At 50.5% G+C, this 27,750-nt stretch overlaps 1 protein-coding gene across 9 annotated transcripts in view; it reads left to right on the plus strand.

The window, feature by feature from the left end:
- The window catches only part of tmem181 (transmembrane protein 181), a 391,617-nt gene that overhangs the window by 204,679 nt on the left and 159,188 nt on the right, over nt 1-27,750 (plus strand). For 8 of the 9 annotated variants that reach the window (XM_072502600.1, XM_072502554.1, XM_072502574.1 and 5 more), the window contains 2 exons: nt 206-327; nt 26,150-26,272. In XM_072502600.1, the coding sequence (XP_072358701.1) occupies nt 206-327; nt 26,150-26,272 (245 nt within the window). The remainder of the gene's footprint in view (nt 1-205; nt 328-26,149; nt 26,273-27,750) is intronic. The other variant, XM_072502568.1, reaches the window with a different exon arrangement.

Here is a 27,750-nt window from a genome sequence, read left to right on the forward strand (position 1 = left end):
ATTGATTATATTTCTAAATGCTGCAGCCAGATAGCTGTACCCAGATAATTTACCAATCACTCTGGCACTTGGTGAGCTATTCCGGGACATGACAGACTCCTGCATCAGCTTCATTTAATTTGAAAACCTGGATGAAGTCTATCTTCTTTTGAATAATGTGTGATCAGTAAGAGTGTCTATTAAATAATATTTTGATTTTCTTCAGGTGTCGAATTCACAAAAATGATCTCAATGATGGTTGGAATAAGTGGAGTCATGCAAGACACCAGCGTGCCAAACATCAGGGTTGATGCTCACAGTCACACCCGGTCACTTCACTGTACAAATGTAAGTTCTCATAACTATTATTTGGAAGTATGATATATGATGTATCGTACTGTTTGCTGAACCTTCTCTAGGAAATATATGTGTGGAGCCAGAGGACATGGTGAGGTACTAAATGAGTACTTCGCATAGATATTCACCAAAGATAAGGGGCAGGATTCTCTGATCCTGAGGCTAAGTGTTGACGCCGTCGGAAACGGCGTCAACACGGCCCCAGGATCAGCAATGCTGGACCCTACAGGGGGGCCAGCAGGGCGCTGGAAGGATTCACGCCGCTCCAGCTGCTGATCCGGCGTGGAATGGGCACCGGGGCATGCACGCGTGCGCAGTGGGTCCGGTGCGAACCCGCGCATGTGCAGTCCCACCGGTGCGATTTCCGCGCATGCGCGGTGTCTCCCTTGTCTGCGCCGGCCCCGACCCAACACGGCGCCTACATGGCACAGGAGTACAGGCGCCGGCGCTGAAGAATGGAGGCCGGAAGACAGAGAGGCCGGCCCGCCGTTCAGTGGGTCCCGATCGCAGGCCAGGCCACATCAGAGGCACCCCCCCCGGAGTCGGACCCCCCCCCCCCCCCCGCCCCCCCCCAGGCCGCCCCCGGACCCTTCAACGCCGAGGCCCCGCCGGCTCAGAGCAGGTTAGAACGGCGCCGGCGGGACTTGTTTTTTTTTTACGGTCGCTCGGGCCGGAGAATCGCGGCGGGGGCCACATAGAGTGGCTCCCCACTAGTGCCGCGCCGACCACGTCGGTCCCAATGGTGAATCGTGTCCCGGTGTCAGGGCAGCGTGGCACGATTCGTGTGGCCCCCCAGCAATTCTCCGACCTGGCGCGGGGTCGGAGAATCGCGCCAAAGGACTTGATGGATAATGAGTCGCGAGGGAAGGGTGTGTAGATAGTCTGTGTCATGTCGATATCAAAAAGGATAAGGTGGTGGGCGTCTTGAAAAACATTGAGGTAGGTATGTTCCCAGGACCTGATGGGATCTACCACAGAATGTTCAGCTTCTGGCTGTTGTTGAGTAAAGGAGACAAGATTCCTGCTTCTCCCCAAAACACCTTTATTTTCTTTGGTCACACTCCTCACAAAAACTCCACCACAAAAACACTAGTGCCACCTGTAACCCCTTTACATATCAGTCACTTTATTGGATACTGAACATCAAATTAACAAGTAATTGGACAATCAGTTAACCCATTCCTAACACCGAATACTGAGGGAGGCATGCAAGGAAATTGCTGGGACCTTGACAGAAATATTTGTATCCTCATTGGCTACAGGTGAGGTCCCAGAGGACTGGAGGATAGCCAATGTTGTTTCTTAGTTAGGAAGGGTAGCAGGGACAATCCAGGAAATTACACGCTGGTGAGCCTTACGTCAGTGGTCGAGAAATTATTGGACAGTTGCGGATAGCGTTGAGGATTCTTGGACGATACAGAAGGATATAGATTGGTAGGTGACTTGGGCGGAGAAATGTCATAGAATCATAGAATTTACACTGCAGAAGGAGGCCATTTGGCCCATCGATTCTGCACCGGCCTTTGGAAAGGGCACCCTGATTAAGCCCACACCTCCACCTTATCCCCAAACTCAGTAACCCCACCTAACTTTTTTTCATAGAATCATAGAATTTACAGTACAGAATGAAGCCATTCGGCCCATCGAGTCTGCACTGACCCTTGGAAAGAGCATCCCACTTTAAGCCCACGCCTTCACCCTATCCCCATAACCCTGTAACCCCACCTAACCTTATTGGACACTAAGGGCAATTTATCATGGCCAATCTACCTAAGCTTCACATCTTTAGACAGTGGGAGGAACCGGAGCACCCGGAGAAAACCCATGCAGACACAAGGAGAACATGGAGAATCTGCACAGACAGTCACCCAAGCCAGGAATCGAACCTGGGATCCTGGAGCTGTGAATCAACTGAGCTAACCACTGTGTTACAGTGCAGATGGTGTTTAATCTGGAAAAATGTGAGGTAATGCATTTTGGAAAGTCTAATACAGGTGGGAAATATACAGCAAATGGTAGAACCCTTAGGAGTATTGACAGGCAGAGAGATCTGGGTGTACAGGTCCACAGATCACTGAAAGTGGCAACGCAGATGGATAAGGTAGTCAAGAAGGCATATGGCATGCTTGCCTTCATCGGTCGGGGCATTGAGTATAGAAATTGGCAAGCCATGCTGCATCTGTATAGCACCTTCGTTAGGCCATACTTGGAGTATTGAGTACAATTCTGGTTGCGACATTACCAGAAGAATGTGGAGGCTATGGAGAGCTTTGGAGAGCACAGAAGAGGTTTACCAGAATGTTGCCTGGTCTGGAGGTTATTAGCTGTGAGGAGGGGTTGGATAAACCCGGATTGTTTTTGTTGAAATGATGGAGGTTGAAGGGTGACCTGATAGAAGTCCACAAAATTGAGTGGCGTGGATAGTCAGATGTCTTTTCTCAGGGTGGGGAAGTCAATTACTAGGGGACATAGGTTTAAGGTGCGAGGGGCAAAGTTTAGAGGAGATGTGCAAGGGAAATGTTTTACACAGAGGGTGATGAATGCCTGGAACTCACTGCCGGAGGAGATGGTGGAAGCTGATACGATAGTGACGTTTACGAGGCACCTTGACAAATAGGATGGGAATAGGGCGACCCCGGAAGTGAGAAAGTTTTATTTAAACAGTCATCATGATTAGCGTAGGCTTGGAGGGCCGAAGGGCCTGTTCTTGTGCTTATACTGTTCTTTGTTCTTTCTTTGTTCTCATATTTCCAAATATCCGAGTCATGCTGGGATTTGAATAGCTTACTGAATTAATCATGTAATTTCTTCTTTGTACCAGGGTTTGAATCTAATCTTGGCCAAGGAAATGAGAAAGCTCTCTGTAAAGATCTGGGGCGAAATTCTCCGGTATCGCCGCGATGTCCGCCGACTGGCGCCCAAAACGGCGCAAATCAGTCGGGCATCGCGCCGCCCCAAAGGTGCGGAATGCTCCACATCTTGTGGGGGCCGAGCCCTAACCTTAAGGGGCTAGGCCCGCGCCGGACGAATTTCTGCCCCGCCAGCTGGCGGAAAAGGCCTCTGGTGCCCCGCCAGCTGGCGCGGAAATGACATCTCCGGGCGGCGCATACACGGGAGCGTTAGCGGCCGCTGACGGCATTCCCGTGCATGCGCAGTGGAGGGAGTCTCTTCCGCCTCCGCCATGGTGGAGACCGTGGCGAAGGCGGAAGGAAAAGAGTGCCCCCACGCACAGCCCCGCCCGCGGATCGGTGGGCCCCGATCGCGGGCCAGGCCACCGTGGGGGCACCCCCCGGGGCCAGATCGCCCCGCACCCCCCCCAGGACCCCGAAGCCCGCCCGCGCCGGCTTGTCCCGCTGGTAAGGTAGGTGGTTTAATCTACGCCGGCGGGACAGGCATTTTAGCAGCGGGACTTCGGCCCATCCAGAAATCTGAAGAGAAAGAGAAGATTCTGCGATGGGCCACGGAGAAGCGTCCCTCATCTGGGAGGGGAATAAGGTCCGAATTTATCAGCACATTGGAGCCGAGTTGGCAATGCGACAGGCAGGTTTCAACAAGGCCAAGGCGGTGCTGTACCAGCGGCAGATCAGGTTTGGGGTGCTCTACCCGGCGAAATTATGGGTGACGTTCGGAGGCCGGGAGTATTATTTTGAGACCCCAGAAGCGGCCGAAGACTTCATTATGGAGCATGGGGGAGAACTGAGTGGACAATGCTTGGGAACCGGGGAGCTGACACTTTGTAATGTTTGAAATGGAGGTAGGGATTGGGGAATGTTAATTGTTTTTGGGGGGGGTTGTGCTGTTTACTGTTGGGATTGTTAGGGGTGGAATGTTTATGTTGGGATGGATGTTCCCTTCCCCCCCCCACCTGTTTTCTGGGACTGTTTATGTTTAACATTTGTTTGTTTGCTTTTGGAGAAGGTTGCCTGGAGTTAGGAGAAGTCTTTGTTTGGGTGGGGAAGGGTCAGGTCAGCAGAGAGCCTTCTTCCTTGAGCTGAGGCGTGTGGGGGGGGGGGTGGAGGGGGAGGGGAAGTCATTGATAAGTGCCTTTGGGCAGGGGCTGCTGCGCTAGCAGGTTATGCTGGTGAACGGAAGTAAGGTGGTGGGGGAGAAGGCTAAGAGGGGTAGTCGGGGGAAGGGCAGGGGGGAAGGGGTGCTGGAAGGGGAAGGGAGGGGAGAAAGGGAAGGGGAGGTTGGTGAGACGTGGCAGGGGGTGAGAGATGACATGGTCATGGCCGGAGAAAGGGGCCACCTGGGATGGGCTAGGTATAGGATGGAATTAAAGGGGTGGAAGTTAAGTGGGGAATGTCATGTGAGAGTACCTTTAAGAAATGGGTTAGTTAGAGTACCTTTAAGAAAGTGATGTCAGAGAGTGAGTGGAGCTGGGCTGTCTGTCAGCTTTTTACTTTCGCTTTCTGCTTTTTGCTGCAGGGTGGGTTGGGTTTCATTTTAGTTTTGGAGAAGCTGCAATCACAGCAGGATGTGTGTGAATCTCTGCAAGCTTATGAGTGTCCATTTGCTGATTTCAACGTGGTAACCGTTCTCAGTAGTGAAGTTAAGCCTGATGTCTTTCTGTTAAAAGGTGTTTTAAGTCTTATGGATGTTAAAAGGAAAGTAAGAATTACTTAGTGTTGTATTCTTTGGGGGTTGTATTTGAATTAATGGTTGCTAAGCTATTCACTATGTTTTAAAAAGGTTAACTTGAGTTCTTAGAATAAACATTGTTTTGCTTAAAAAAATACTTTTCCATTTCTGCTGTACCACACCGCTACAGTGCCGTGTGCTCCCCATACCACAATCTATTGAAAGTTGTGGGTCAGGTGAACTCCATGATACACTTTGGGGTTCTCTAAACCCTGGCCCATAACAGGAAGATGACAGACGGTAGAGTGGATTGGAGGTATAAGCTGTTAGGCTGGTAACTTGGAACGTCTGGCGACTGAATGGGCCGGTTAAAAGGTCGCGGGTGTTCACGCACCTCAGGAGCTTGAAAGTGGGGGGTGTTCTTTCTGCAGGAGATGCACCTCCGTATGAACGACCAGGTTAGTTTAAGGAAGGGGTGGGTCAGGCAGGTTTTTCACTCGGGGTTTGATTTGAAATCGAGGGGAGTGGCGATTTTAATGGGATTTGTGAGTGCGAAGGAGGTGAGGGATCTGTGTGGGAGATATGTGATTGTGAGTAGGGTATTGGAAGGGGCACCGGTAGTGTTGGTAAATTTGTATGCCCCAAATTGGGATGGTGTGGGTTTTATGAGGGGGTTGCTGACAGCGATCCCGAATTTGGCCACGCACCAGTTGATCATGGGAGGAGATTTTAACTGTCGTGGAGCTGAGGGTGGATAGGTCGAGCCCCAGGTCGATGGGTAAGGTACAGTGGCGAGGGAGCTGGGGGGATTTGTGGAGAGGATGATATGGTGGATCCATGGCGCTTTCAGAACTCGGAGAGGGGAGTATTCCTCCTTTTCACACGTCTATAAGGTGTATTCGAGGATTGATTACTTTGTTATGAATCGGGAGATTTTGGTTGGGGTGGAGGGGGCAGAGTATGCGGGGATATAACTCGGACCATGCGCCCCACTGGCTGGAGATTCGGTTTAGATTGGGACGAAAGCAGAGGCCGGGGTGGAGGTTTGACTCGGTGTTGTTGGCGGATGGAGGTTTTTGTGATAAGGTGCGGGGGGGCGATTAAGGAGTATGTGGAGTTGAATCAGACTGGGGCGGTGTCGGCGGCCATTGTTTGGGAGGCACTGAAGGCAGTGGTCCGGGGGGAAATTATTTTGTTTGAGGCTCGTGCAGATAGGGAAAGGAGGGAGGAACATGACTGTCTCGTAAGCAAGGTAGTGGAGGTGGACAGGGAATATTCGAGGGTGCCCACCGTGAAGGGATTGGCGAGGAGGAAAAAGTTGCAGAGACAGTTTGACAGGCTGACAACAGGGAGGGCGATAGGGCAACTGCGTAGGGCAAGGGGGATGCAATATGAGTATGGGGAGAAGGCGAACCGCATGCTGGTGCATCAGCTGTGGAGGCAGGCTGCGTCCAGGGAAATATTGAAGATATGGACTGGGGTTGGGGATGTGGTGTCAGCCAGGAAAGGTAAATGTGGCGTTTCGGGAATACTACCAGGGACTTTATGAGGCAGACCCGGGAGGAGAGGAGGGGGATCTGGGGCAGTTTCTGGACAAGCTGGAATTTCCCCAGCTGGAGGAAGCAAAGAGGCAGGCGTTGGAGGATCCCCTGGGGCTGAGGGAGCTGCTGGATAGTATCAGGGGTATGAAGTCGGGGAAGGCCACTGGGCCGGATGGGTACCTGGCGGAATTTTATAAGGAATTTGCAACGGACGTGGCACCATATCTGTTGGGGGCGTTTAATGAAGCACTGGAGAAGGGGGAGTTTCCTTAGACGTTGACGCAAGCAGTAATCACACTAATCCCGAAAAAGGGGAAGGACCCGGTGGAATGTGGGTCGTATAGGCCCATATCACTATTGAACACGGATATGAAAGTATTGGCTAAGTTGTTGATGGGGAGGATGGAGGAGTGTGTCCCAGGGATGGTTGCAGATGATCAAACAGGTTTTGTGAAGGGCAGGCAGTTCGCGAGTAATATAAGACGGCCGTTGAATGTGGTGACGAATCTGTCGGGGACTCTGGTACCGGAGGTGATGGTGTCCATGGATGTGGAGAAGGCATTTATTTGATCGGATGCAGTGGCAGTACTTGTTCGAGATTTTGGGAAGGTTTGGGTTTGGGTCGAGATTTGTGGCATGGTACGGTTGCTGGATGTGGCACCAAGGGCGAGGGTGAGGACGAATGTTATAGAACATTACAGCGCAGTACAGGCCCTTCGGCCCACGATATGAGCTGATGAAGCTTTGACTTACACAAGGGTATGAGGCAGGGTGCCCGCTGTCGCCGCTGCTGTTTGCGCTGGCCGTAGAGCCACTGGCGATGGCTCTCAGCAGGTTGGCAGAGTGGCGGGGAATTTTGAGGGGACAGAGGGAGCATCAGCCTTTGACAAGGTGCCACACAAAAGGTTGTTGCATAAGATAAAGATGCATGGCATTAAGGGGAAAGTAGTAGCATGGATAGAGGATTGGTTAATTAATAGAAAGCAAAGAGTGGGGATTAATGGGTGTTTCTCTGGTTGGCAATCAGTAGCTAGTGCTGTCCCTCAGGGATCAGTGTTGGGCCCACAACTGTTCACAATTTACATAGATGATTTGGAGTTGGGGACCAAGGGCAATGTGTCCAAGTTTGCAGACGACACTAAGATAAGTGGTAAAGCAAAAAGTGCAGAGGATACTGGAAGTCTGCAGAGGGATTTGGATAGGCTAAGTGAATGGGCTAGGGTCTGGCAGATGGAATACAATGTTGACAAATGTGAGGTTATCCATTTTGGTAAGAATAACGGCAAAAGGGATTATTATTTAAATGATAAAATATTAAAACATGCTGCTGTGCAGAGAGACCTTGGTGTGCTAGTGCATGAGTCGCAGAAAGTTGGTTTTCAGGTGCAACAGGTGATTAAGAAGGCAAATGGAATTTTGTCCTTCATTGCTAGAGGGATGGAGTTTAAGACTAGGGAGGTTATGCTGCAATTGTATAAGGTGTTAGTGAGGCCACACCTGGAGTATTGTGTTCAGTTTTGGTCTCCTTACTTGAGAAAGGACGTACTGGCACTGGAGGGTGTGCAGAGGAGATTCACTAGGTTAATCCCAGAGCTGAAGGGGTTGGATTACGAGGAGAGGTTGAGTAGACTGGGACTGTACTCATTGGAATTTAGAAGGATGAGGGGGGATCTTATAGAAACATATAAGATTATGAAGGGAATAGATAGGATAGATGCGGGCAGGTTGTTTCCACTGGCGGGTGAAAGCAGAACTAGGGGGCATAGCCTCAAAATAAGGGGAAGTAGATTTAGGACTGAGTTTAGGAGGAACTTCTTCACCCAAAGGGTTGTGAATCTATGGAATTCCTTGCCCAGAAGCAGTAGAGGCTCCTTCATTAAATGTTTTTAAGATAAAGATAGATAGTTTTTTGAAGAATAAAGGGATTAAGGGTTATGGTGTTCGGGCCGGAAAGTGGAGCTGAGTCCACAAAAGATCAGCCATGATCTCATTGAATGGTGGAGCAGGCTCGAGGGGCCAGATGGCCTACTCCTGCTCCTAGTTCTTATATACTTATATCAGGTGTCGCTCTATGCCGATGACCTCTTGCTGTATGTTTCGGATCCGTTGCAGAGTAAGGGAAGGATTATGAGCCTGCTGCGGAGGTTTGGAGGGTTCTCGGGGAACAAGCTGAGTGTCGGGAGAAGCGAGCCATTCACGGTGAATGAGCTGGCACAGCGGGCTAATTTGGGGGGGGTGCCATTTATGGTAGCGAGGGATAGGTTTAGGTATTTGGCGATTCAGGTAGCGAGGGAATGGACTGGGCTCCATAAGTGGAACTTAACGGTGGAGGAAGCCAGGGAGGATCTTAAAAAGGTGGGATACACGGCACTTAACGTTGGGGGGGGAGGGTCTTGTTTATCTTTCATGCTCTTCCGATCTTTATACAAAAGGCTTTTTTTCAGAAGTGGACACGATCATTTCTGACTTTGTATGGGCGGAGAAGGTGCCGAGGTGGAGAGGATCCTGCTACATAGGGAGAGGCAGCAAGGGGGGTTGCCTTGCCGAACTTGCTTCATTATTATTGGCCCGCGAATGTGGACAAGGTGCGGCGGTGGTGGGAAGGAGAAGGGGTAGAGTGGATTAGGATGGAGAAGGAATCTTGTAAGGGACCTAGTTTGAGGGCTATGGTGACGGCATAGTTATTCAGGGAGCCCGGTGGTGCAGTCCACGGTGAGAATATGGAATCAGTTGAGGAGGCATTTTCGGATGGAAAGGATGTCGGTGCTAATGCAGCTGTGCAAGAATCATGGGTTGAGCCGGGGTGGGGGGGGGGGTGGAGGGGGGGAGGGGGGGGGTGGGGGGGGGGGAATGGATAGTGTATCCCCACACCCCCACTACTTGCCTTCAAACAAATGCAAAACCTCAAACAAACCATTGTTTGCAGCAAACGACCCAGCCTTCAGAACAGCGACCACGACACCACACACCCCTGTCATGGCAATCTCTGCAAGACGTACCAGATCATCGACATGAGTACCACCATTACACGTGAGAACACCACCTACCAGGTACGCGGTACATACTCGTGCGACTCGGCCAACGTTGTCTACCTCATACGCTGCAGGAAAGGATGTCCCGAAGCGTGGTACATTGGCGAGACCATGCAGACGCTGCGACAACTGATGAATGGACATCGCGCAACAATCGCCAGACAGGAATGTTTCCTTCCAGTCGGGGAACACTTCAGCAGTCAAGGACATTCAGCCTCTGATCTCTGGGTAAGCGTTCTCCAAGGCGGCCTTCAGGACCCGCGACAACGCAGAATTGCCGAGCAGAAACTGATAGCCAAGTTCCGCACACATGAGTACGGCCTCAACCGGGACTTTGGACTCATGTCGCATTACATTCATCCTCCGCCTGGGCTTGCGAAATCCTACCAACTGTTCTGGCTTGAGACAATTCACACCTCTTTAACTTGGGGTTACTCCTATCTCTGGATCTGTAAAGACTTAATTACCTGCAAATGCTCACATTCAAAGCATTGTCTTGCATCTTTGATTTTGTCTATGTATTTTTAAAAAATATATTTTTATTCAAATTTTTACATATTTACAGAAAAAAGAAAAACAAAGAACACACAAATAAACATCTTACAACTACACCACGAATTCCCCTAATATACAAACCTCCACATTAAGCAATACTAAACACAGTAGTAGTAAACACAAAGTATACCACCCCCCCTGGGTTGCTGCTGCTGCTGACCACCTCCTAACGCTCCGCTAGAAAGTCTAGGAATGGTTGCCAGCGCCTGAAAAACCCTTGCACAGATCATCTCAAGGCAAATGTTACCCTCTCCACTTTAATGAATCCTGCATGTTGCTGACCCAGGCTTCCACGCTCTGACTGTGAGATGTGGCAGGTCCGGGAGGCTTCCAGCGTCCTGGATGGCTTCATCTGCAGAAAGTGCACCCAACTGGAGCTCCTCACAGACCGCATGGTTCGGTTGGAGCAGCAATTGGATGCACTTAGGAGCATGCAGGTGGCAGAAAGCGTCACAGATCGCAGTTATATAAATGTGGTCACACCCAAGGTGCAGGCAGAGAAATGGGTGACCACCAGAAAGGGCAGGCAGTCAGTGCAGGAATCCCCTGTGGTTGTCCCCCTCGTGAACAGGTATATCCCTTTGGATACTGTCGGGGGGATAGCCTATCAGGGGAAAACAACAGCAGCAGCCAGAGCAGTGGCACCACGGCTGGCTCTGATGTTCAGAAGGGAGGGTCAAAGCGCAGAAGAGCAATAGTAATAGGGGACTCTATAGTCAGGGGCACAGATAGGCGCTTCTGTGGACGTGAAAGAGACTCCAGGATGGTATGTTGCCTCCCTGGTGCCAGGGTCCAGGATGTCTCCGAACGGGTAGAGGGCATCCTGAAGGGGGAGGGCAAACAGGCAGAGGTCGTTGTACATATTGGTACTAACGACAGAGGCAGGAAGGGGCATGAGGTCCTGCAGCAGGAGTTCAGGGAGCTAAGCAGAAAGTTAAAAGATAGGACCTTTAGGGTTGTAATCTCGGGATTATTCCCTGTGCCACGTGCCAGTGAGGCTAGAAATAGGAAGATAAAGCAGCTAAACACGTGGCTAAACAGCTGGTGTAGGAGGGAGGGTTTCCGTTATCTGGACCACTGGGAGCTCTTCCGGGGCAGGTGTGACCTATATAAGGACGGGTTGCATCTAAACTGGAGAGGCATAAATATCCTGGCCGCGAGGTTTGCTAGTGTCACATGGGAGGGTTTAAACTAGTATGGCAGGGGGGTGGGCACGGGAGCAATAGGTCAGAAGGTGAGAGCATTGAGGGAGAACTAGGGAATAGGGACAGTGTGGCTCTGAGGCAGAGCAGACAGGGAGAAGTTGCTGAACACAGCGGGTCTGGTGGCCTGAAGTGCATATGTTTTAATGCAAGAAGTATTACGGGTAAGGCAGATGAACTTAGAACTTGGATTAGTACTTGGAACTATGATGTTGTTGCCATTACAGAGACCTGGTTGAGGGAAGGGCAGGATTGGCAGCTAAACATTCCAGGATTTAGATGTTTCAGGCGGGATAGAGGGGGATGTAAAAGGGGTGGCGGAGTTGCGCTACTGGTTAGGGAGAATATCACAGCTGTACTGCGGGAGGACACCTCAGAGGGCAGTGAGGCTATATGGGTAGAGATCAGGAATAAGAAGGGTACAGTCACAATGTTGGGGATTTACTACAGGCCTCCCAACAGCCAACGGGAGATAGAGGAGCAGATAGGTAGACAGATTTTGGAAAAGAGTAAAAACAACAAGGTTGTGGTGATGGGAGACTTCAACTTCCCCAATATTGACTGGGACTCACTTAGTGCCAGGGGCTTAGACGGGGCGGAGTTTGTAAGGAGCATCCAGGAGGGCTTCTTAAAACAATATGTAGACAGTCCAACTAGGGAAGGGGCGGTACTGGACCTGGTATTGGGGAATGAGCCAGGCCAGGGGGTAGATGTTTCAGTAGGGGAGCATTTCGGGAACAGTAACCACAATTCAGTAAGTTTTAAAGTGCTGGTGGACAAGGATAAGAGTGGTCCTAGGATGAATGTGCTAAATTGGGGAAGGCTAATTATAACAATATTAGGCGGGAACTGAAGAACATAGATTGGGGGCGGATGTTTGAGGGCAAATCAACATCTGACATGTGGGAGGCTTTCAAGTGTCCGTTGAAAGGAATTCAGGACCGGCATGTTCCTGTGAGGAAGAAAGATAAATACGGCAATTTACGGGAACCTTGGATAACACGAGATATTGTAGGCCTCGTCAAAAAGAAAAAGGAGGCATTTGTCAGGGCTAAAAGGCTGGGAACAGACGAAGCCTGTGTGGAATATAAGGAAAGGTCCACAGGTCATTGGCAAATAGGGTTAAGGAAAATCCCAAGGCTTTTTACACGTACATAAAAAGCAAGAGGGTAGCCAGGGAAAGGGTTGGCCCACTGAAGGATAGGCAAGGGAATCTATGTGTGGAGCCAGAGGAAATGGGCGAGGTACTAAATGAATACTTTGCATCAGTATTCACCAAAGAGAAGAAATTGGTAGATGTTGAGTCTGGAGAAGGGTGTGTAGGTAGCCTGGGTCACATTGAGATCCAAAAAGACGAGGTGTTGGGTGTCTTAAAAAATATTAAGGTAGATAAGTCCCCAGGGCCTGATGGGATCTACCCCAGAATACTGAAGGAGGCTGGAGAGGAAATTGCTGAGGCCTTGACAGAAATCTTTGGATCCTCACTGTCTTCAGGGGATGTCCCGGAGGACTGGAAAATAGCCAATGTTGTTCCTCTGTTTAAGAAGGGTAGCAAGGATAATCCAGGGAACTACAGGCCGGTGAGCCTTACTTCAGTGGTAGGGAAATTAGTGGAGAGAATTCTTCGAGACAGGATTTACTCCCATTTGGAAGCAAATGGACGTATTAGTGAGAGGCAGCATGGTTTTGTGAAGGGTAGGTCGTGTCTCACTAACTTGATGGAGTTTTTCGAGGAGGTCACTAAGATGATTGATGCAGGTAGGGCAGTGGATGTTGTCTATCTGGACTTTAGTAAGGCCTTTGACAAGGTCCCTCATGGTAGACTAGTACAAAAGGTAAAGTCACACGGGATCAGGGGTGAGCTGGCAAGGTGGATACAGAACTGGCTAGGTCATAGAAGGCAGAGAGTAGCAATGGAAGGATGCTTTTCTAATTGGAGGGCTGTGACCAGTGGTGTTCCACAGGGATCAGTGCTGGGACCTTTGCTGTTTGTAGTATATATAAATGATTTGGAGGAAAATGTAACTGGTCTGATTAGTAAGTTTGCAGACGACACAAAGGTTGGTGGAATTGCGGATAGCGATGAGGACTGTCAGAGGATACAGCAGGATTTAGATTGTTTGGAGACTTGGGCGGAGAGATGGCAGATGGAGTTTAATACGGACAAATGTGAGGCAATGCATTTTGGAAGGTCTAATGCAGGTAGGGAATATACAGTGAATGGTAGAACCCTCAAGAGTATTGAAAGTCAAAGAGATCTAGGAGTACAGGTCCACAGGTCACTGAGAGGGGCAACACAGGTGGAGAAGGTAGTCAAGAAGGCATACGGCATGCTTGCCTTCATTGGCCGGGGCATTGAGTATAAGAATTGGCAAGCCATGTTGCAGCTATGTAGAACCTTAGTTAGGCCACACTTGGAGTATAGTGTTCAATTCTGGTCGCCACACTACCAGAAGGATGTGGAGGCTTTAGAGAGGGTGCAGAAGAGATTTACCAGAATGTTGCCAGGTATGGAGGGCATTAGCTATGAGGAGCGGTTCAATAAACTCAGTTTGTTCTCACTGGAACGAAGGAGGTTGAGGGGTGACCTGATAGAGGTCTACAAAATTATGAGGGGCATAGACAGAGTGGATAGTCAGAGGCTTTTCCCTGGGGTAGAGGGGTCAATTACTAGGGGGCACTGGTTTAAGGTGAGAGGGACAAGGTTTAGAGTAGATGTACAAGGCAAGTTTTTTACGCAGAGGGTAGTGGGTGCCTGGAACTCGCTACTGGAGGAGGTGGTGGAAGCAGGGACCATAGTGACATTTAAGGGGCATCTTGACAAATACATGAATAGGATGGGAATAGAGGGATACGGACCCAGGAAGTGTAGAAGATTGTAGTTTAGTCGGGCAGCATGGTCGGCACGGGCTTGGAGGGCCGAAGGGCCTGTTCCTGTGCTGTACATTTCTTTGTTCTTTGCTTGGGGGCCTCGCATCTTTCCACTGTAGCAGAATCCTCCGCCGGGCTACCAGGGACGCAAAGGCCAGAATACCGGCCTCTTTCGCCTCCTGCACTCCCGACTCGTATGATACCTCAAATAGTGCTAACCCCCAGCTCGGCGTAACCCGGGTCCCGGGTGTTGACCACCTTAGACACCGTCCTCGCAATGTCCCTCCAGAACCCATCCAGCGCCAGGCACGCCCAGAACATATGGGTGTGATTTGCTGGGCTCCCCGGGCACCTCACACACCTGTCTTTCACCGCAAAGAACTTACTCAGCCTCGCCCCTGTCATATGCGCTCTGTGAAGAAACTTAAATTGTATCAGGCTAAGCCTGGCGCAAGAGGAGGAAGAATTAACCCTACCCAGGGCGTCCGCCCACGTACCCTCGTCTATCTCCTCCCCAAGCTCCTCCTCCTATTTACACTTTAACTCCTCCACCGAGGTCTCCTCCACCTCCTGCATCTCCTGGTAGATCGCCGAGACCTTGCCTTCTCCAACCCATCCCCCCGAAAGCACCCTAACCTGGATCCTGTATGCTGGAAGCAGCGGGAACTCCCTCACCTGCCGCCTTACAAACGCCCTTACCTGCATGTACCTGAAGGCATTTCTGGGGGGTAGCCCAAATTTTTCCTCCAGCACCCCAAGGCTCGCAAACGTCCCATCTAAAAACAGGTCCCCCATCCTTCTAATTCCCGCCCTGTGCCAGCTCAGGAACCCTCCATCCATTCTCCCCGGGACAAACCGATGGTTCTCTCGGATCGGGGACCAAACCAAAGCCTCTACCTCACCCCTGTGGCATCTCCACTGCCCCCAAATTTTCAAAGGCGCCGCCACCACCGGACTCGTGGTGTACCTTGTCGGCGGGAGCGGCAGCGGTGCTGTCACCAGAACTGTCTGACTCGTGCCCACACAGGACGCCATCACCAGCCTCTTCCACGCCGCCCCCTTGCGTATCATCGCCACATTGGCAGCCCAGTAGTACCCACACAGATTAGGCAACGCTAACCCTCCTCTGTCCCTACTCCATTCCAGAAACAGCCTTCTCACCCTCGGGGTTTTTTTCGCCCACACAAATCCCATGATGCTCCTGCTGACCTGCTTAAAAAAGGCCTTAGGGATCAGGATGGGGAGGCACTGGAATACAAAAGGGATCCTCGTGAGTACCGTCATTTTCACCGACTGCACCCTACCCGCCAGGGAGAGCGGCAGCATATCCCACCTTTTAAACTCCTCCTCCATCTGCTCCACCAGTCGCGTCAAGTTGAGCTTGTGTAGGGCCCCCAAGCTCTTGGCCACCTGGATCCCCCGGTACCGAAAACTCCTTTGCGCCCTCTTCAATGGAAGCTCATCTATCCCCCTTCCCTGGTCCCCTGGGTGTACCACGAAGAGCTCACTCTTCCCCACGTTGAGCTTCTACCCGGAAAAGTCCCCAAACTCCCTGAGGATCCGCATCACCTCCGGCATCCCCCCCCACTGGGTCCGCCACAAACAGTAACAGGTCATCGGCATACAATGATACCCGGTGTTCCTCCCCTCCCGGACCAGTTCCTGGACTCCCTCAAAGGCTCAATTGCCAATGCAAATAGCAAGGGGGATAGGAGACACCCCTGCCTCGTTCACCAGTACAGCCGAACGTATTCCGACCTCCTCCGATTCGTGGCCACACTCGCCACCGGGGCTTCGTAAAGTAGCCTAACCCAACTAATTTTTTTTTACATAGAATTTTACAGTGTAGAAGGAGGCCATTCAGCCCATCGAGTCTGCACCAGCTCTTGGAAAGAGCACCCTACCCAAGGTCAACACATCCACCCTATCCCCATAACCCAGGAACCCCACCTAATCCCCATAACCCAGTAACCCCACACAAGGGCAATTTTTGGACACTATGGGCAATTTAGCATGGCCAATCCACCTAACCTGCACATCTTTGGACTGTGGGAGGAAACCGGAGCACCCGGAGGAAACCCACGCACACACTGGGAGGATGTGCAGACTCCGCACAGACAGTGACCCAAGCCGGGAATCGAACCTGGGACCCTGGAGCTGTGAAGCAATTGTGCTAGCCACTGTGCTACTGTGCTGCCCCAACATGTACAAACATCTGTGTAAAGCACTCAGACCTTTTATTTTGCTCCCCAAACCCAAACCTCCTCAACAATTCCCAAAGGTACCCCCACTCCACCCTATTGAAGGCCTTCTCCGCGTCCATCGCCGCCACTATCTCCGCTTCCCCCTCCACTGCAGGCATTATGATTACGTTAAGGAGCCTCCGCACATTGGTATTCAGCTGCCTTCCCTTCACAAAACCCGTCTGGTCCTCGTGAATCACCCCCGGGACACAGTCCTCAATTCTGGTAGCCAACACCTTCGCTAACAGCTTTGCGTCCACGTTGAGGAGCGAGATTGGCCTATACGACCCACACTGTAATGGGTCCTTGTCCCGCTTCAAGATCAGCTAGATCTGCGCCCCGGACATCGTCGGGGGTAGGCCCCCCCCTTCTCGCCTCATTGAAAGTCCTCACTAGTAGAGGGCCCAGCAGGTCCATGTACTTCTGGTAAAATTCCACCGGGAACTCCTCTGGCCCCGGTGCCTTCCCCACCTGCATACTCCCCAGCCCCTTAGTCAGCTCCTCCAGCCTTACTGGTGCCCCAAGCCCAGCCACCTGCTCCTCCGCCATCCTCGGGAACCTCAGCCGATCCAAAAATAGACTCATCGCCCCCCTCCGTCAGGAGCTCAGACCTATACAGCCCCTTATAAAAGTCTCTAAATACCTCATTTATTCCCACCGCACTCCGCACCGTGTTCCCCCCTTTATCCCTAACTCCCCCAATCTCCCTGGCTGCCACTCGCTTCCGAAGCTGGTGTGCCAACATCCGGCTAGTCTTCTCCCTGCACTCATACACCGCCCCTTGCGCTTTCCTCCACTGCACCTCTGCCTTCTTGGTGGTCAATAGGTCGAACACGGCCTGGAGGCTTCGTCGGACTTTGTCTATATATATGTTTCTGGAACATACTTCTTCATTCACCTGAGGAAGGAGCAGCGCTCCGAAAGCTAGTGATTTGAAACAAACCTGTTGGACTTTAACCTGGTGTTGTAAGATTTCTTATTGTGCTCACCCCAGTCCAACGCCGGCATCTCCACATCAGATCCAGGATAGTGGAGGAGGATGTAGACCCGGACCCTTTGGTGGCGATGTTTGGGGTTTCAGAGAAGCCGAAGCTCATGGAGAGGAAGAAGGCCGATGTCTTGGCCTTCGCCTCTGATTGCATGGTGGCGAATTGTGCTGGCGTGATGGTCTGCATCACCACCGGGGGTAGCGGCTTGGTTGGGTGACCTGTACGACTTCCTGCGGTTAGAGAAGATAAAGTATGAGATAAGGGGCTCTTCAGGGGTGTTTGAGGAAAGGTGGGGGATGTTTATGACTGTGTTTGAGGGGCTGTTCGTCACGGGGGATGGGGGGTGAAAAACTGGAAGAATTTGTACAGACTCTATAGTTGATTACTGGGAAGTATGTTTCCCGAGTTGTTTATTCGCTGTAACCTGTTTTGATACATGTTTGCAATAAAATATATTTTTTTAAAAAAAGGTTTCCCAGCATCCGGGCCATGTCGTCTCTGGGGTTCCTGCCTTTGGTTCCCCCTGGCAATCCCACTATATTTAGGTTCTGGCACCTCGACTGGCTCTCTTGATCACCTACCTTCCCCTTAAGGTTCCCCTGGGCTGCCACCAACCGTACAATCTCTGTCTCTAGGGTGACGATCTGGTCGCTGTCTTCCATGGAGGCCTTTTCTGACTCCTTAATAGTGATACCCTGGGCCTCTAGTCGCCTCTCTGCTTTGTCGAGGACAAACCTGCATGGTGGCCAGTGCTTCCGTAACCACCACCTTGACCATTGCCTGGATTCAGAGACTTATATCCTCTTTGAACTCCTTTAGTTCTCTGTTGAGGAACTTCTTCCATCGCCCTCCGACAAGGGGGAGTTGTGTGCACGGCTTGGGTGGATATGGTGCTGGAGAAGGGGGTAGCGCGGAGACCGGGGTGGAAACTGGATGTGGGGCTTTTGGGGAACCAAGTGTTATGTGAGAAAATTGAAAAGATAATTAAGGAATATGTAGGTTTCAATTGTACGGGTGAGGTGTCGAAGGCAGTCGTCTGGGAGGCTCTAAAGGCAGTGGTGAGGGGTGAGGTAATTTTGTTTAAGGCCAGGGTGGACAAAGAGGAGAGGTTGGAGCGGCAAAGGGTAATAGATGTTGGAGGTAGATAGGAGTTATGCAGAGGATGGGGACCCGGCAAAGCTGGAAAAGAGGAAGGAACTACAGGCGAGCTTCGACCGACTGTCCATCAGGAAAGCGGTGCGCCAACTGAGACGAGCAAGGGGTGCAGGGAGGCAGCGACAAGGGAAATTCTTCAGGTGAGGGATAGGGCAGGGAAGTTGGCGGTGGCTCCAGTGCTGATTAACAAGGTTTTTGAGGAGTTTAATGAGATGTTGTACAAGTCAGAGCCACCCGGGGAGACCGTGAGATGCAGGAATTTCTAGATGGGTTGGAGTACCCGAGGTTAGGGGAGGGGCACAGGGCTACATTAGAAGGAGCAATAGTGGAGCAGGAGATAAAGGATGCGATTGGGAGGATGCAGTCGTGGAAGGTGGCAGGGCCGAATGGGTTTCCGGTGGAATATTATAAAAAATTCAAGGAAAGGTTGGCACCCCTGATGGTGGGAATGTTTGAGGAGGCGATAGGGAAGGGGATGTTGCCGCAAACCTTGGGGCAGGCATCGATTTCACTGTTGCTAAAAATAGATAAGGATCCAACGGAGTGTGGGTCGTATCGGCCCATATCACCTCTGAATGTGGACGCAAAAGTGTTGGCGAAGGTACTGGCGGGTAGGCAGGAGGAGTGCCTCCCGAAGGTGATAGGGGAGGATCAGACGGGGCTCGTGAAAGGGAGGCAGCTGTTTTCGAACATTAGGATGGTTTTGAACGTTGTTGTGGCACCGGCGGAAAGAAAGGAAACAGAGGTAGTTGTGGCATTGGATGGCGAGAAGGCGTTTGATCGGGTAGAATGTGGGTACCCGATGGCAGTGCTGGAGCGGTTTGGGATTGGACCAAGGTTTGTGAACTGGGTAAAGCTACTGTATAAGGAGCCGAAGGCGAGTGTCCGCACAAATAATATCAGTTCGAGATACTTTTCTCTCCACCGTGGGATGAGACAGGGATGTCCTATGTCCCCCCTGCTGTTTGCACTTGCGATTGAGCCGTTGGCCAACGCATTGAGAAGTTCGGGAGCATGGAAAGGAATAGTGCGGGGGGGGATAGAGCATAGGGTGTCCTTGCATGCCGACGACTTGCTGCTGTATGTGTCAGAACCGAGTGCGTCGATAGGAGGAATATTGGAGCTACTGCGGGTATTTGGGTCTTTCTCGGGGTACAAGCTAAACCTGGACAAGAGTGAGTACTTTGTGGTGTCTTGGCCGGGGGTGGGGGCAGGGGTGGGGGAGCTGCCATTCTGTAGGGCAGAGACTCATTTTAGGATATCTGGGGGTGCAGGTTGCCCGGGAGTGGGGGAGGCTTCGCAGGTACAACATCACTAGTTTGGTGGGGAGAGTGAAAGCCGACCTGGCAAGGTGGGACGGCCTTCCTCTGTCACTGGCGGGTTGGGTACAGGCGGTTAAAATGAATGTGTTGCCGCGATTCCTATTTATTTTTCAATGCCTACCGATTTTCCTGCCAAAGTCTTTTTTCAGGGAGATTGAGGGAAGGATTACCTAATTCATATGGGGAGGGAAGGTGGCCAGAGTGAGAAAGGTGCTGCTACAGAGGGGAAGGCAGGCAGGGGGTTTGGGTCTCCTGAACCTGTTGTACTACTACTGGGCGGCGAATGTGGAGAAGGTGCGGAGCTGGGTCAGAGGGGTTGATTCTCAGTGGGTCAGAATGGAGGAGAGCTTGTGCAGAGGGTCGGGGCTGAAGGCACTCGCAACAGCGCCGCTCCCGATAGCTCCGGGGAAATATTCAGGGAGTCCGGTAATAATAGCTTCATTGAAAATCTGGAGGCAGTTTCGCCAACACTTCGGGTTGGGGGTAGGGTCAAGGGAAATGCCGATTCGGGGGAACCACAGATTTGAGCCAGGGAGGTGAGATGGAAGTTTTCGGAAATGGGAAGAGAGGGGGATTAAGACGCTAAAAGAATTGTTTCTTTGGGGTCGTTTGCAGGATTCAGGGAGCTATGGGCTAGAGCAGGGAGAAGTGTTTAGGTACATGCAGGTTCGGGATTTTGCCAGGAAGGAGATACAGAGCTTCCCAGAGGAACCGGCCTCCACATTGCTGGAGGAGGTGTTGACAACAAGGTGACTGGAGAAGGGGGCAGTGTCAGCGGTGTACGAAGGTATTTTGGAAGAGGATAAGGCACCACTGGAAGGGATCAAAGCAAAGTGGGAGGAAGAGCTGGGAGAGGTTATAGAGGAGGGGGTCTGGTGTGAGGTGCTCCGGAGAGTGAATGCCTCCACCTCATGTGCAAGGTCGGGGATGAAAGAGCTGAAGGTGGTATATAGAGCACACCTCACAAGGGCGAGGATGAGCCAAATTTTTGAAGGAGTGGAGGATGTTTGTGAGCGTTGCGGGGGGGGGCCTGCTAATTACGTTCATATGTTTTGGTCCTGTCCAAAGCTAGGGGAGTACTGGAAGGAGGTGTTCAGGGTAATTTCCAAGGTGGTGCATGTGAAACTTGACCCGGGTCCCCGGGAGGCCATATTCGGGGTGTCGGACCAGCCAGGGTTGGAAATGGGTGCGAAGGCAGATGTCATAGCCTTCGCCTTGTTGATCGCTCAAAGGCGGATCCTGCTGGGATGGAGAGCAGCCTCTCCACCCAGTGCCCTGGCATGGCGGGGGGACCTGTTGGAATACTTGACCCTTGAGAAGGTTAAGTTCGAACTGAGGGGAAGCTCGGAGGGGTTCTACAAGACATGGGCACTATTTATTATGCACTTTCAAGAACTGGATAAGATCGAACATTAGTTGGGGGGGCGGGGGGGGGGGGGGGCTGTGCAGATTAAGGGTGACTATGGGTAATCCCTGATTCCTTTTTGTCATTTGTTTGTGTCAACATGCGGGCTGATGTTTGGGGGTTGGTGGGCGGATGGGATTGTTGTTATTCTTATGGGGATTGACATATCTTGCTGATTATTGTTTATTGTTGATGGGTGTAAATGCGGGAGAAAATGTGAAAAAGGACGACATGGAAAGAGGATTGGTTAACTAACAGAAAGCAAAGAGTGGGGATAAATTGGTATTTTTCTGGTTGGCGATCAGTGGCTAGTGGTGTGCCTCAGGGATCAGTGCTGGGACTGCAATTGTTTACAATTTACATAGATGATATGGAGTTGGGGACCAAGAGGAATGTGTCAATGTTCAGAGATGACACTAAGATGAGTGGTCGAATGAAGTATGCAGAGGACACAAAGTCTGCAGAGGGATATAGATAGTTTAAGTGAATGGGAAAGGGTCTGGCAGATGGAGTGCAATGTTGGTAAATGTGAGGTCACCCATTTTGGTAGGAATAACAGCAAAATGGACTATTATTTAAATGGTAAAAAATTGCAGCATGCTTCTCTGCAGAGGGATATGGGTGTCCTTGTGCATGAATCGCAAAAAGTTGATTTGCAGGTGCAGCAGGTAATTAAGAAAGTGAATAGAATTTTGTCCTTCATTGCTAGACAGCTTGAGTTTAAAAACAGGGAGGTTATGTTGCAGCTGGTGAGTGCTGGTGAAGCCACACCTGGAGTACTGCGCTCAGTTTTGGTCTCCTTATTTGAGAAAGGATTTACTGGCACTGGAGGGTGTGCAGAGGAGATTCACTAGGAGATTCTGGAATTGAGAGGATTTGTTTATGAGGAGGGATTGAGTAGACTGGGACTATACACATTGAAATTTAGAAGAATGAGGGGGGATCTTTCGAAACATATACAATTATGATGGGAAGAGATAAGATAGAAGAAGGGAGGTTGTTTCCACTGGCAGGTGAAAATAGAACTAGGGGGCACAGCCTCAAAATAAGCGGGAGCAGATTTAGGACTGAGTTGAGGAGGAACTTCTTCACCCAGAGAGTTGCAAATCTGTGGAATTTTCTGTAAAGTGAAGCAGTTGAGGCGACCTCCTTAAATATTTTTAAGGCAAAGATAGATAGATTTTTGAACGGTAAAGGAATTAAGGATTAAAGGTTATGGTGAGCGGGCGGGTAAGTGGAGCTGAGCCCAGCAAAAGATTAGCCATGATCTTATTGAATGGTGGAGCAGGTTCGAGGGGCTTTGAGAAGTTCTTTGAGAAGGTGACTGAACAGGTAGACGAGGGTAGAGCAGTTGATGTGGTGTATATGGATTTCAGCAAAGCGTTTGATAAGGTTCCCCACGGTAGGCTATTGCAGAAAATACGGAGGCTGGGGATTGAGGGTGATTTAGAGATGTGGATCAGAAATTGGCTAGCTGGAAGAAGACAGGGTGCACCAAAACAAAAGCCATCTAACCTACACTATGCAATTATCATCCATATGTTTATCCAATAAACTTTTAAATGCCCTCAATGTTGGCGAGTTCACTACTGTAGCAGGTAGGGCATTCCACGGCCTCACTACTCTTCTAGTAAAGAACCTACCTCTGACCTCTGTCCTATATCTATTACCCCTCAGTTTAAAGTTATGTCCCCTCGTGCCAGCCATTTCCATCTGCGGGAGAAGGCTCTCACTGTCCACCCTATCCAACCCCCTGATCATTTTGTATGCCTCTATTAAGTCTCCTCTTAACCTTCTTCTCTCCAACGAAAACAACCTCAAGTCCATCAGCCTTTCCTCGTAAGATTTTCCCTCCATACCAGGCAACATCCTGGTAAATCTCCTCTGCACCCGCTCCAAAGCCTCCACGTTCATTGCAATGAAGTTACTGTGAAAAGTCCCTAGTTACGGCGCCTGTTCAGGTACACAGAGGGAGAATTCAGAATGTCCAAATTACTTAACAGCACGTCTTTCGGGACTTGTGGGAGGAAACTGGAGCACCCGGAGGAAACTCACGTTTACACGGGGAGAACGTGCAGACGCGCACAGACAGTGACCCAGCTGGGAATCGAACCTGGGACCCTGGCGCTGTGAAGCCACAGTGCTGCCCACCGTGCTGCCCATTAAATATCTGACTGAACTCAATAAATGTCCAACCCGTTTACTGACAACTAATCGCAATTCCGATTAATTCTCCAGTCAGCAGTTTCTCAAAGTGGGCGAAGACTCTGGATCTCTTCACTGGGCCATTAAGTCCCCTTGCGCTCCAGATAACAGTCCTGGTGGGGGGTCTCTGATCCCCTGGTCCTGCTGGATCGTCCATACTTTCCTGTTGCACGAGCCCCTGCACTCCGAGTTCCCCCTTGTTAGGGAACCGTCCAAAATGGCCACGGTCGCCGCGCTCTCCATGAGGTCGGGCCCCAGCGCTCTGGGGTTTCCCTTTGTCCAGGAGGCAACCAACGTGGCCACCAACTATGTGTACGCCACGTGGATGCACCCCTGCACTCCGGGGACTTCCTTTGCCAAGGGGCCCTCCCGAGTGGCTACTTGCCACTCATGGTTCCTCATGAACCATGCCCGTCGAAGCCTTATCCATTTTTTGTTGTTGATCTTCCCTTTGTTTCTTTCATGTCCTGTGATTCCCACCCCGTCCCCTGTGTTCTCCCCTCTCTTCTGCCCTGTCCCACCCAGCCCCCTTTTGGCCAGACGCTCCCTCTCCCCTGAGAGGGTGCTTTCTGCCCTCCCGTGTTAGCCGTCCTCGATAATACGGTGGCTCCCTTCCCAGTGCTTGTCTAGCTCTGGCCCTGTTTTACTCACCTCGATCCACTCCTTTTCTCACCCCTTTTCCTGCTTTCCTTATCCTTGCTCCCCTTGCCCTGCTCCCCCTCATCACATTGAGGGAAGAGACGAGCCCGAAAACGAGGCAGCACGATCCCGCGTAAAAAACATATGCACACAATTTGTGATATTATTGTCTCTCTTTGCGATCTGTCCTCCGCTCTACGTTTCTCACCTATTCTGCCCTTGCAGCTTTCATCGCTGCCGCGATTGCTCATCCTCCAAGTTGTTTGTTTTAATGAACTCATCAGCCTCCGCCGGGGTGTTGAAGTACAGTTCTTTGCCCTTGAATGTCACCCAGAGTCTGGCCGGGAATAGCATTCCAAATCGTACCCCACTTTTATAGAGCACTGATTTCGCTCTATTAAACCCGGCCCTGCCAGGTCCGCCCCAATGTCGTGGTACGCCCATATTTTATGTCCTTCCCATGAGCGTGATTTCGTCCGGCGGGCCCATCTTAAAATCTTTTCTCGGTCTTGGAACCGGTGCAGCTTTGTGATTATCGCCCTGTGCTGCTCCCTGGTTTTGGACTTGGGCCAAAGCGACCTGTATGCTTTGTCTATATCTGGGGGATTTGCAAAGTCCTCTCTCCCCACTAGCAGGCCCACCATTTGGTGATGTAGCCGTTGGATTTCTCTATCCCCTCTGGCAGATACACTATTCGAACGTTTTGCCATCTGGACCGGTTTTCCTGGTCCTCCACTTTCCCTTTTTTGCTCCCCTGGGCCGCCACCAACCGTCTCACTTCGGTTTCCAGAGCTGCAGTCCTTTCGCTCTGGTCCGTAGCTGCTTTCTCCAGATCCAGGATCGTTCTTTCCTGTGCCTCTGTCTTCCTTCCCAGGTCTTCTATGGTGCGCTGCATGGTGTTTGTTGCCTCCGACATCACCTCCATCACCATCATGTGGAGCTCCATCCTGATTGCTTCTTTCATGGCATTCAGCTCATTTTTTAACACACTCCTTCATTTGTCCCCCTGTGCCGGACACACACACACACACACACACACACACACACACGACCCTTGCGTCCTGCTCCTGCTCCGTTGTTCGGTTCGCCGACCTTTTCCCCCTCCTGGTTCGCCTGAGTCTCCGTCTCATCTCGTGAGGCCGCCTGTCTGCTCGCCCGCTGTTCCTGCCCCTTTCCTTCGCTGCTGCTCCTGATATCTTGCCATCCCCTCGGTCTATTGTCGCTAGGCATGTTCTTCTCCTGTGTCCTTTGTATTTGGGTGGGTTTTTAGGCCGACATTTCCAATAAATTGACTATGTTGGGTCCGATTGGGAGGAGAGCCACGTGATGTGCGTCTGCTCAACACGTCACCACCACCGGAAGACAGCATTTTCCAGTAGTGAAGAAATGTCATCTACCTGAAACTTTGACTGCTTTTCTCGCTGCAAATGTTGCATGACCGGAGTATTTCTTCCATTTTGTGTTTTTATGTCAGATTTCCGCATCTGGAGTGTTTTGCTTTTGCCACAGAATTATCTACTAATCCAGACTTGCAACTGCATTCTAGAGTTTTAAATGTTTCTGTTGGAAGCTTCAATGTTTCATTTTAATCTACGTTTTGCCAAAAAGAATGAAAGCAAGAACAGGGGCCAGATGGCCTGCTCCTGCTCATAGAACATAGAACAATACAGCGCAGTACAGACCCTTCGGCCCACGATGTTGCACCGAAACAAAAGCCATCTAACCTACACTATACCATTATCATCCATATGTTTATCCAATAAACTTTTAAATGCCCTCAATGTTGGCGAGTTCACTACTGTAGCAGGTAGGGCATTCCACGGCCTCACTACTCTTTGCGTAAAGAACCTACCTCTGACCTCTGTCCTATATCTATTACCCCTATTGCAATTATCTATTGCTCCTAGTTCTTATGTTCTTATAAGAAGTATGTACATGCACAAAACATTTCAGAGATATTCAATTTGTTACCATAATCAGCCAGCTACTAGAAACCGTAAAATTACATGTTCACAAGCATGTTTTATTTCACTGTTGAAATTGACTAATGTGCATTTCTACATTTTGTTTAAGTGGCTCTGTGATGAAATAATTGTGCTACACCTTGGTTATCTGAACTACACAGAATACATGATCACTGTCAACTTCTACAATCTAGAAAACCCTCAGTTTTCAATAAGGAATGTGAATTTCACTGTAAGTACGCATCCGTTTATGTACTTGATTGTTCTTGAACTAAGTGTAAAGTAACATTTGCGCAACATAACAGAGAATATAACCATTTCCCCATGACAATCAATGGCATTACCCTTGCTGAATCCCCCACTATCAACATGTAAGGTAGGGGATGAGAGGTGGAGTGAGTTCTCCCAGTGAGCCAGAGAAGACAGAGCCAGGAGTGAGACACAGCCAAGAGTGAGTTTGGGAATTTGAATCTAGGTGGGAATTGAATCAAATCAGTAAGGCAGCTCCTTTTAAATTTCAGGAGTTTAAATTAATTTAAATTAAGCTAGAATTGTGCAGTGTAGGTTAACAAAGGCTGCCCCACCCACTCACATAACTGGTTGGCAGTTAAGTGTCAGTCACTTAAATCTACCTTGATCTAAAAGCAGGTGGGGGAGGGGAGTCAAATCAGGACAGTTTAAAAAGAGCAACTTTTAAACTCACTCACAGTGAGTTCTCCCAGTGAGCCAGACAAGAGAGAGCCAGGAGTGAGACACAGCTAAGAGTGAGTTTGGGAATTTGAATCTAGGTGGGAATTCGAAGCTGGGTGGGAGGAAGTGCTTTTTATCCCTGGTAAGTGACTGGTAAGTCGTGTTTCTGTTTTTCTGTTTCTTTTCATTGGTATATTTATTTATTTTTTCTTTGTTGTTTGTTTTGTTGAAATTGAAATTGTTGAAGTTAACCGAAGGTTTAAGACATGGCAGGAGATCTCAGACCCATGTCATGCTCCTCGTGTGCGATGTGGGTGCTCAGGGACAAGTCCACTGTCCCTGGCTCCTTCACGTGCAAGAAGTGTGTCCAGTTGCAGCTCCTGTTAGACCGCTTGACGGCTCTGGAGCTGCGGATGGACTCACTTTGGAGCATCCGCGATGCTGAGGACGTCGTGGACAGCACGTTTAGCGAGTTGGTCACACCGCAGGTGAAAGGTACTGAGGGAGATAGAAAATGGGTGACCGAAAGACAGAGCAAGAGTAGGAAGGCAGTGCAGGTGTCCTCTGCGGTCATCTCCCTGCAAAACAGATATACCGCTTTGGATACTGTTGAGGGAGATGGCTCACCAGGGGAAGGCAGCAGCAGCCAGGTTCATGGCACCGTGGCTGGCTCTGCTGCGCAGCTGGGCAGGAAGAAGAATGGCAGGGCTATAGTGATAGGGGACTCAATTGTAAGGGGAATAGACAGGCGGTTCTGCGGACGCAAACGAGAATCCAGGTTGGTATGTTGCCTCCCTGGTGCAAGGGTCAAGGATGTCTCGGAGCGGCTGCAGGGCATTCTGGAGGGGGAGGGTGAACAGCCAGCTGTCGTGGTGCATATAGGCACCAACGATATAGGTAAAAAACGGGATGAGGTCCTACAGTCTGAATTTAGGGAGTTAGGAGTTAAACTAAAAAGTAGGACCTCAAAGGTAGTAATCTAAGGATTGCTACCAGTGCCACGAGCTAGTCAGAGTAGGA

This window comes from Scyliorhinus torazame, chromosome 1, assembly GCF_047496885.1.
Source record: "Scyliorhinus torazame isolate Kashiwa2021f chromosome 1, sScyTor2.1, whole genome shotgun sequence".
NCBI classification, from domain to species: domain Eukaryota; kingdom Metazoa; phylum Chordata; class Chondrichthyes; order Carcharhiniformes; family Scyliorhinidae; genus Scyliorhinus; species Scyliorhinus torazame.